Source organism: Podarcis erhardii (genome assembly GCF_964252035.2).
Source record: "Podarcis erhardii genome assembly, chromosome: 5".
Lineage (NCBI taxonomy): Eukaryota > Metazoa > Chordata > Lepidosauria > Squamata > Lacertidae > Podarcis > Podarcis erhardii.
In genome coordinates this window covers 73,332,641-73,343,964 of record NC_138509.1, presented here as the reverse complement: position 1 = coordinate 73,343,964, position 11,324 = coordinate 73,332,641, and the positions used below count along the sequence as shown (strand labels likewise).

The 11,324-nt window shown below is 40.1% G+C and overlaps 1 protein-coding gene across 15 annotated transcripts in view; it reads right to left on the bottom strand.

The window, feature by feature from the left end:
* Positions 1–2,423: 2,423 nt before the first annotated feature.
* The window catches only part of ZBTB38 (zinc finger and BTB domain containing 38), a 28,436-nt gene continuing 19,535 nt past the window's right edge, over positions 2,424–11,324 (bottom strand). For 13 of the 15 annotated variants that reach the window (XM_081861494.1, XM_081861500.1, XM_081861503.1 and 10 more), the window contains one exon: positions 2,424–6,375. In XM_081861494.1, coding sequence (XP_081717620.1) covers positions 2,788–6,366 — 3,579 coding nt within the window. In that variant the 5' untranslated portion in view covers positions 6,367–6,375 and the 3' untranslated portion in view covers positions 2,424–2,787. Of the gene's footprint in view, positions 6,376–9,417; positions 9,851–11,324 lie in introns of those variants that run through there. The other 2 variants (XM_081861498.1, XM_081861497.1) reach the window with 2 other exon arrangements.

The following is an 11,324-nucleotide window of genomic DNA, read 5'->3' as shown; positions in this document are numbered from 1 at the left end:
TCTATAAATTGTAGAGAACATACAGAATTACAAAGTTATTGTGTTTTATCAAAATATACAAAGCCCTCAAACATAACAGAAGCTATTATTTCCCATATTAATTGCACAATTATAGAAAATTATAAAATTATCACTATGTATAAATATTACACATTATTGGCTTTGGTTTAGAATCATTCGCATACATGTCATTTGAGAAAATGTCATAATTTACTTATTTGAAATACCTCATGAAAATTATATTTCCTAATTGCAACCGTCTCAAACCAAAGCAGCTGTAGAACAACCCAGGGCACAATTAACTTCCTTCAATACTGGTTTCAGTTGTGTGAAATAGTTACTTCCTGTGTATTGTCCCCTAAAACAAGCAGGTAAGTGTATTAGTAGCTCTCTATGCTAGGTGGAGCTGAGAATCTAAATACTAATATACAAGGTCAGTGTCAGGTGTGGTACAATGGATATTCTTTAGAACATTCCTGTTCTATGAAATGTAGACTATAAGGTTGTATCACTAAGCAGCTTGTGCCATTGCACAAGTTTTCCTTGTGCAATGGAACCACCTCCTATATCCTCCAACACCCCCCCCTAAATCTGTTCTAGGTTTCCCTTCAACCCTCCAGAGGCAGCATGGGGCACATATAGCTGTGGGGAACCCCTTAGCACTAGTGTTAATGCTTAAAAGTAAAGGACCCTGTAGTTGCATACAGCCCTGTGGGCTTATACTGTCTGAGAATCTGAAATGTATTTATTTCCCTTTTTGTATCCCTGCAGGACAATCCTAAAGCTGGCCAGAAGCCAGTGGAGGGGTTGTTGGAAGCTGAACAAGTGCCACTCTGCTTTCAGAGTTGCCTGTTAGCAGGTGGTACTTATGCTCCTAAAGGCCACCCATATGCCTAGGCAAAATGCTACGGGTATGGATGACCTGTCAGCAGTGTATGTGTGTGGGGGCGGCAGTGTAGGGGAAAACAGAATGTTTCAGGGGTGTGTCAAGGGTACCTCTTTACACTAGCCCAGGCCAAACTTGGCCCTCCAGCTGTTTTGGGACTACAATTCCCATCATCTCTGACCACTGGTCCTGTTAGCTAGGGATGATGGGAGTTGTAATCCCAAAACAGCTGGAGGGCCCAGTTTGGCCATGCCTTCCCTAGCCTGTGGCACCTGAGACATGTGTTTTCAAGGCCCTCCTATTCCTGCGATTGCAATCTGTTTCAACTTTTTAATTTTAAATTGTTGTAACCTGCTGATGAAGGATGGGTAATAAATTTGATGATGATAAGGATATGTTTGCAGAGGCTGTGGAGGCCCTAAGCCCCCTCATTTCCCTGGCATGTCCTTGAAAAGGACCCAAAACTATACCAGCTCTGGTGCTGACATAGCAATTTCCCTCCATTAGCATCAATGGGGAGGAATAGCAATTTAAAATGGAATAATAAAAAGAGAATAAACATTGCTCGCCCCAGCATGGTCACAGCTAGCTGGCTGGGCTTCAGATGTGGCTCTACCACAGAATCTCTTCACCACCATAGGATTGTTCTCTTAAAGGTCTGTCATTCTTTTTCCTGACATAATATATTTCATAAAATTCTTGTCTTCCTGAATATTTCTCTTGAGACCTCGGCTCCTTTTTATTTATTTCCCTATCAACCCTATTATTAATATGTAGCCCTAGAGGCCTTACTAGTGATTGTGAGGAAAACACAACCCATCTCCCCCAAACAAGATATTTCTACTATTCTTAAGACAGCCTCCCCTCCCCTTCATATTACCTAATATGCAGTGCCATCAAGCCTGATCAAATTAAATAAAAGTGCATAACAATGGAAAAATATTTTCTTAATAGGATGCATGTTAATTGTCTGCTGAAGAATCTTCCAAGACTTGTTCCCTCTGTTTCTAAAGTTCTGAGGCAAATACTGATCCTTTAGTAGCCTATTTGGCCCCAACCATGCCAAGAGGGAGGTATCAGCATGGCTAGGGGAGCTCCAAGGTTTGCAGAAGTACAAAACAAAGCAGAATTAGAGGGGGAAACCAAAACAGCCAGTTGAGGAATTGAGTGCACTCAGTGGCCATGGAATGTTAAATGACAATTATGACACAAAAAACTGGGTGGTAGCAGAAATGGAATATGGTATCTTAGAGGAGGACACCTGATTGAACTCTAAGCAGGAAAACATTTTGTTGCAGGGCTTTTGCCAGGTCATTGGGGAAGAAAGGAATAGCTGTATATAGGAGATGTGCATGGATTTTCACATGAAAGTTATGGACTGACTGCTGTTGTATACACACCTGGTCAGGGATGAGAGTGGGAGGGAGGGAAGAGGGTTCAGCCCTATGGACTGTCTGCTTTCTCTAGCTGTGTGATCAAGCTATCCACCTGATAGCACTAATATATAACAAGCCTGTGACACACTTGCAGTACACTCTTAATAACATAGTGATTTATTAGAATCCATCCTCACATATATAAGAATGAATGAATGGTTCAGACTCTTAATAAACTAGTCATAATCCACCTCAATGGGAAATCATTTAAAATATACTAACATGTTTAAATTAGGCATATTTTTTCTTCTATGAGACATAAATGTCTACTTCTATAAAATTCTCATTTTAGCTTCTTCTGGCACATTTTTTCATGTAATATATTAAATATATTTAAATGCAATAACTCAAGTTTTAGAACTTCCATAAGTCTAGACTATTATTATTGTCTATTAATTAATTAAGTACTCATACTTCTGGTCTCTCTTCTTTCTGTTTTCTTTGCCTGTTGTGTGTTTTTCTTACTCAAAGTCCAACATCTGATGCATCATTCTGAATGCTAGTTGCCTCATGCCCATCTGCATCAATTGCATTTTGACTTAGTAAAGGTTTAACTGTTTCCTGCCCATCTGAGTCAATGAAGTGTTGACTTGCAAATGGCTTAGTGCTTTCATGAAATGGATAATCTTTTCTATCCTCTTGCTTGGAGCTTTTGAACAGATGTTTCTTCTGGTGCATTCCAAGGGCTGCAGCTGTCTTGCAAACTTTTGGGCACTGAAAACAGGCATATCCCTTTCCGCTATGCTCACGTTTATGCTTTTGCTCATGATTCTTTTTGGTAGAAAGGTACAAGAAGCTCTGGAAGCAAAACTGACAGTGGTAGCGCTTTTCCCCTGTGTGGATTCGCTCATGTATTTTGAGTGTTTCATTTAGAGTGAATGCCTTGTTGCAGTACTGACAGACAAACTCCTTGACATTTGAGTGGGTGTGTTCATGCTTCTGCAAGTTTCCTGCTACTGAAAACCTCTTCCCACAGGTTTTGCAAGGGTAGGGCTTCTCTCCTGTATGACATCGCATATGCATCCTTAGAGCAGACGGGCTCTGGAACCCCTTTTGGCATACCTCACAAATATAGGACCCAGAAGCAGTTCTCTCCCAGTGTAAATGCTCCTTGGCTCCTTCAGGAGAAGAGCTCTCTCTTTTACAGAGTTCACAGGGAAGACTCGGCATTCCGCCGTCATCTTCCTGATTAGGGACCTTTTCTTCAGGAATGTTCCTAAGTGCATAACTTGTGACGCATGGCTTTTCACTTTCTCTGAAGGAATTTCTGCTTTTGTACTTCTCTCTCCATTTTGCCTTTCTCATTTTCCTTAGTTGTTTAGATTTCTTTTTTGGTTTGTAATTGTAATATGGGCGCCACGGTTTATCATTGGAGTCATGGTCGCTTACATCATCACACATTTCATTGAGTTCAATGTAGTCTGGTCGACAAACTCGAGGCGTACTTCTCTCTCTCTTTTCTCGTTCTGCAGCCTGAGTAGCATGATCTTCTCTGGATTCATATTTAGGTCTCCTTCCTTTTTTGTAAAACAATTTTGACCCCAAAATTTGTCTTTTCACAATAGCTTCATTCCCAATTTTAACTGTTATTTGACACAGAGGAGCCACATTGCTATCAGCAGATGTTCCTGGCAATGCAGGTTTTGCAATGTAGGTTTCAGTCTTACTCGAAGGTTCAAAGATACCAGTGGGTCTGTCCGAGATTTCTGTATTTGTCATATATTTTAATTCCTCCGATGTCTCTTCTTTGTCATACACTGCTACTTTTTTCTTTTCCTTATTGCTTCTTGTCCTACCATTGCTTTTGAGATCATCTGACCCATGTATGCGGTCATTGCTTGCCCCTTGGCTGGCCGTAATATCTGGGGTTGCTATAATGCTGCTTCCTATTGCATTGACAGAGTTACTGTGCATTATTACAGATGAAACTCTACCCTGGTGCACTATTACAGGGGATGCTGAATTATTGTAATTAATAACAGAGGTTGGATTTTCATTGGCATTGCTACTACTAAACGTTTGAAGAGAGGGATCATATTCCTGAGGACCAGAGTTAAGTTCTGTGAAAGGCAATGGCCTTTCTGTAGTATAAGTATTATTTGTAAGGTCTGATTCTGATGTACCACATTCCCAGGAAGAACTATTTGGAGGGTTCACAGGCGCTGCCCTTGCATCACTACATGAAGATGTTTCGAAGGAGACACTTGTGTTTGAAAAATTCAATTCAGAAGTGACAGTATTCTGAACGATGCAGGTACTAGAAGGTATTTCATTAACTTGCACATTTGCTTGCACACTTTCATAGGTTGAGTTTCCGTAACTTTTATACGGCGCTCTTTTGCATTTCATAGGCAAAAGCCTATAAAGTTTGTAAGGATATACACTTGGCTTCAAGCCGCCATTAGCTGTTTTCTTATTAACTCCAAGCCGATGGTCAATTGCATGGAAAGATTTCTGGTGGTTTTTGAGTATGTAATACGTCATAAAGGTCTCAAGGCAGAAGATACACTGATATCGCCTTTCTCCTGTGTGCCAGATTTCATGTCTGGTACGGTATTCTGCCAATGCAAATACTTTGTTGCAGTAATGACAAGGGTAAGTTCTTCTCCACGAATGAACATTTGAATGTCTTCGGAGGCTAGACAAGGTGACATAGGTCCGTTTGCAGACATTGCAAGTATAAAGTATTTGTCCATCAACGACGTTAACGAAGTGGTCCGTTTCTGGCATTGCAGAGTTTGTGACAGCATAATCGGGAAGATTGTTTTCTGTCATTGCAGGCTCTAGGTTCACATATGAGGTGCCAGTTTTTCCATTAGAAGTTGCAAAATTATCTAAACAACTCTGCTCATTTTCACTTGGAGCACACAAGCTGCCCAATTCCCTGCATACTTGCTCATGTGTCTCTAGTCCGGTAGCACTTTCAAATTGTTTGCTGCAGTACCTGCAAACTAAAGGTTCTTGGGGCTGTGGGTGAAGTTGAAGATGAGTGCAGAACTGAGTCCCATCATTAAGTGGTTTGGTGCAACAGTTATAGACACGTGGAATGACCGTGACAACTGATCCAGAAATGTGATCCGATTTATTTTCATCTTCCTTCGAAGGGAGGACAGTATTTGGGTGGGATTTATCGAAAGAAATTGTGTGATCATTTACTGCTTTGTGGTGACCTTCCGCACTGGTTCCTTTGTGGGTTGATCCCTTTGCGGCAGGTACTTCACTGTCATGGGAGTTATAAGTAGCCTTTGGCATACTATATGTTTGAATTACGGATTCAGCCAGAGGCATTGACTGGACAGCTTTAGGTTCTTCTTCACCCGTTTTACAAGCGGCGCTATTTTCATTGTTATAAAAGGAATTTCGTTGAAAAGAATCAAAACCTGTAGTAACAGCATAGGAATGTTCCGCCAATGTGCTGGCTGGCTCCACATCTTTGCAAGCCCCATTCCTATCCTGACCAGTGTTGGGTGCTTTATTTGCTTCTGGAATTTTTTTAAAACTTGCTCTCAGATCAAGAGGAGAAAACAAATTATTACTATTTTCTGTCTCAAAAATTGAGTATGCATTTGTGATTCTTGGTCCGTTTGTGATAGCTGAATCGTCTTGTCTTTTTTCTTCTTTTACTTCGCCCTTTTCACTATTGCAAAATGAGTATGGGCAAGGAGAATTTGAAGGCCCTTTTTCCATAAGATCTTCTAGAAAGGATATTCCCAGTTTTTTCCCTGCAGCTGCAAGGTCTAGGACAGTCTCCTGCTTTTTAACAACAACAGTGGAACTGTAGATATAATTGAGTATTTCTGTGAACACTTCAGCCTTGAGGTCGTTTAGCTCTAGTACATGTCCAGAAATACATGCAGCACGACTCAAAAATATATTTTTGAAATAAAGGCTTGAAGCAGCCAAGACATTGCTGTGGGCTTTAAATTTGGTGTCTTCCACAATTATAGTAACATCGCATAAAACACCCCGATTGCGTTGTTCATTTAGGATGGAAAGGACTGTGTCACTGTGGAAGTTGTCTTTGAGATCCTTTAAGTGGGACATGATGGTCAGCTGTATAAAATAAAGAGAGAGAAAAAAGTTAACTGGATCAAAAAGCAGTATCATGTGCTGTTCAGTGACATCTCAGTGCTTTATCTGACAACATTGCTCTTTCAAAAAACTATTGCACTATTCAATCTATAAGGATAATAAAATCATTTTCTCTAATAAAGAACTTGGTGGTTCTATATGCTAACCAGCAGGTCAGTGAAAATGTAGACAGAACAAGAAATTCTGCATATTCATATGACTCCTCAGTTTTGCAGGATTTTTAAAAAAATTATTATTCTTTAAAGACATTTCTATGGGGAGGATTGGAGAGGAAATGCTTCTTCCATTCTTAATTTACTACCCCTCCAATATCTCTCCAAAGCGGCAGGCAGAGTCCCTAATAGCTTAAAGTAGTCTTTGACAACCTGATGGAGCAATCTAAAAATGAAGGTGAAGGCAAGTAAATTTAAAAGGGGAATAAATGGATTTTAAGCTCCCCCTAATGGATACTGTGCACAGTATTTTCTTAATCTTTTTATATCATTATTATAGGTGTGCCCCCCATTTACGTGCAGTCAACTCACACACAACCATGTATACACACGGCGCCAGTAAATAAGCAATTCAAACCCGGAAATGGCGGGGGAGAGCTGGAGAGTCCCTGTGGCTCATGAGGAGAACCTCCGCAGAGCCCGAAGAAGATGTAAATGAGGGTGAAGGAAGCCCCTAAGAGACCAGAGGTGTAGCGGGGCTTTGTTTATACTGCTAAGCCTCCCTGCCTAACAGCCACCGCCGCCTTTCAATGCATTCTACAGTCTCCGGCTAGTCCCAGAGCTTCAGTTCTAGTTGTGGATAATTTTGGTGCAATTCTTCTTTGTACCTAGCTCCCCACTTCACGTGATTTCACTTATGTGCACAGGGGCTTGGAACGTAGCCCCCGCGTAAGTGGGGGGACACCTGTAGTAATTTCATTTATGAATCACTTTATGTGAAGCATCTCAAAGCAATTTCAGCAATGCAATAAACCATATATAAACAGTTGCCTATATAAAAACAATCACAGATATGAAAACGGTTAAAACAATTTACATATATAAAAATTTCAGATCCAGTACAGATATTGACTGCGGGGCGGGCAGAACGTCTGCTTCGAAGGCTTTCCCCCTCTTGTGTTGTAGTAGTACTGAACAGTTTTCTCTTCCGACTTAGAAAGGTTGTGCTCAGCACATCATTGCCAACTTGTTCAGTTTAAATATTTTGATAATTTCAGGATCATGGATTTGAGCCCCTTGTTGGACAAAAGATTCCTGCATTGCAGGGGATTGGACTAGATTACCCTCATGGTTGCTTCCAACTGTACAATTCTATGATTCCATGATCACTGTACAATGACAACACCGGGCAGAATGGAAGGAGGCACAGAAGAGGCAAAGTGCACTGGGGAGGCAAGCACATGAAAAAGTACCTTTCCTTCCAGTAATTACAGGGGTCCAGCTGTGGTCAGGAGGTGGGGGTAATATATCTACCAGAGAGGAGGGAGGGTTTCCTTCTTACTCTCCCTTTGACATCAACTAGGTCACTAAGGATGACTCTCAGCGCAAACCTAGGCACATTTACTCTGAAATAAGTCTCACTGAATTAGATGAGACACACTCCCAGGTAAATGTGTATGAGCGTACCCTAAACTATTCAGGTTTCTTCCCAGGTGAGTGGGTATAGAATTACAGTTTACCATCCTTTGCAGCAAAGAGCAAATATCTTGTCCCCCCACTGCAAACATTCCCTCTGAATGCACCCCTTCACTCCCGTAACCTCTTCTAAAAAGACATATTTCATATGCAACAAAGGGAGTAAATACAGATAAACTGAGTTTTCTTCCACAGTGATTTGATGGTCCTTCATTTTCATTATGGTTAATAATAATAACAATTTATTATTTGTATCCTCTCTATCTGGCTGGCTTGAATCTTGTGCACCAAATTCTTTAAAAAAACCCACCATGGTTCCAAGTTTTTATGGATACAAAGCTTATCTTAACCATCTCTGTCAGAGACTGAGAAGCCAAATTATCACAAGACGGTGTAATAAGCTTTAAACAGGCCTGATCTCTAATTGCCCTGTTCCAATTAAAGGCCTAGAAGTCCTGGTGAGGAAACTGAAACAGCTGAGCAATCAAAATCCATAGGATTGTTAGAGCCTGTGAAAACAAAAACTGCACTAAATGAGACGGTTTCAATTAACCCAGAGACAGAGAGGGAAGCACTTGTGTATTAGGACTTGCAGTAGAGGAGCATTCAGACTGAATGTTTGCAATTGAAAGACAGGTTATTTGCTTTTGCTGCAAAGGATGGCACACTGAGGCTACAATCCTTTACCCACTTACCTGAGAGTAAAACTGTTGAACTCAATTGGGCTTACTTTTGAATATACATGTATAGGCCTGGACTTTGAAAGACTTAAATTCTATTTTGTGTAGGCAAAAGCAGTCAGGGAGTGGTAATAGAAGATGTACATTAAGAACTTTTATGCCCAGTCCTGGAAAACAAGACAAGTATTAAATGGCAATTTCGAAAGCAAAGAAGCTGTGTATATACTTAGATAAAAAAGACCATTGTAGTTTAAATATACGGGTTAAATTTTTGGCACTACCTATACAGTATCTTTATATGTTGTTATTAAAACTATATTAAGATGCTAGCTTTAAAATATAAAACTATTTTGAAATGCATTTGGCAAAGGTCAGCAGTAAAATCAGTGGCACACCCCCCAACATACATATATGTACATAACTCATATCAATACTTTATGTCATCTTTATTGGATAATTAATTTAGGACCATATTCTGAAATTTGAATATAAAACCACACATATAAAACCAACTGGACTACTTTTTGTAGAAAACTGTATCTGCGCCATTTTGTTGGCCATTAAAAATAATAAATCAAAACTCAGTGGATGTATATGCCAACGCTAAAGTTGTTCCTCCTCTTCCATATCCATAGATCTCAAATATTAGCACAGAAAAGGAAATGTTAGCTAACAGTAATCAGAAAGTTACTGACCTGAAATTTGCATTAGTTAACATAGCTCTGGTTGGTCCCATATATGGAAACTTACATAATTATGGAGCTGGATGTATAAGAAAAGATCTAGAACATAAAAAGTACTGACAAGACTCCTGCTTCAGACAAGCAGCCACAACCCTACAGATAACACTGTATTAGCAACTGTTCTTCCTGTAGACAAGGTCTGAGATTACGTCAGCTTTGCTCATGTGATACGGAATTAGAAGCACAAGCTTCTGACGTCTAAAGTAGATTTCACAACTGAAGCTATTGATAGGGGTTATTTTTCAAGTCCAGAAATACATGTTGTCAACATTTCCTCCGGATGTTCATATTGACAAAACATTACTGGGCTGATCTCCTGCCCACTTACTCTTGTGGACGATGCAGCACAGCGACCATGCTTTTCAAAGGAAATACGGCATAACTGTTCCTAAGTAGTAAGGTACTGGTGCTTGAGAATGCAGAGGAAGGCTGATTTCTAATAAGTAGAGGAAAATAATAGGTGCCATATAAACATGTTGGGAACCCAATTGAGTTAGGAGGAGGAGTTTGGAGCAATGATGTAGTGGAGCAGGGATGGACAGGGACGAAGTACAGTGGTACCTCGGGTTACATACGCTTCAGGTTACATACGCTTCAGGTTACACACTCCACTAACCCAGAAATAGTGCTTCAGGTTAAGAACTTTGCTTTAGGATAAGAACAGAAATTGGGCTCCGGCGGTGCGGCAGCAGCGGGAGGCCCCATTAGCTAAAGTGGTGCTTCAGGTTAAGAACAGTTTCAGGTTAAGAACGGACCTCCGGAACGAATTAAGTACTTCACCTGAGGTACCACTGTAATGCTATTTATTTCACAGCTGAAATTATGGGGTCATCTCCTGGGGTGCTATTTACCAGTCCTCTGCATGACAACTAAATAAGGGTTTTCCCAGAGAGAAACCCAACTAAAAAATATGGAGCCCTCCATTGCTTATGCTACTTTTAAAACCACTCTGATGAACCATAGACACTGTAGTAATAACTGAAGTGAAAGCAGTAATCATTTTTGTTGTAGCTGTTGTTGACACAAGAACCAGTCAATCAGCTGTATGTTCAACATTTCAGAAAAATAGATTTCCCCTTCTTCGGATCTGGAGAAGGTTGTAACGTACTTCTGACCAAAATGTGTTGAGCAGACTTCCATTGCAACCTAACCCCTGGCCTAGAAGGATGTATGTTTTGAATTCCCCTCAATTCCATGAAACTCTATATGAAATCCCACCCCACCCCCCACTCGCCAATTATTCAGCATATCTTCTGTTTGTCTGTGTCTCATAACATATTCTCTGTCTCTTGCATACATAACCACAAGATGGAGCTAGGTACAAAGAAGAATTGCAGCAAACTAGCGGAAAGAAAAATTCCTGACGTAATTTCAATAATGTGAATGAGCTATTCATAAATAAGCTGTTAGCTTTTAGCGGCTTATGATTAATAAACAACACTTTTTATTTTACCCTTAGCATCAGCATCTTTTATTTACTGAATTTGTTGTGCAACTAGAAATTATCTTCACATTTCTTTAACATGGTGTTTCCTTCTTATGGATAATTACTGTCAAGCAATAATTTAGACCCAAGGCTGTGTGTCTGTTTCAATACAGCTATTTCCCAAAATTATCCTCAAATCATTATCAGTATCCCATTCTGCGTCTAATATGGCTAAAATAATCTTTTTGTTTTTGTTTTAATTGGAAAGAAATAGTCCTAGACTGAAAGAAGTCATGGTCGCCATGTTTGTTGTGGGCATGTAGGCTGACAGAATAGTAGCAAATCAAAGTGTAGGGATTAGCATATTGCATACGTCATGACAACAATCATGGGGCTGTGTGTCAGTAACCATATAATATCTGTTGTTCTGCAA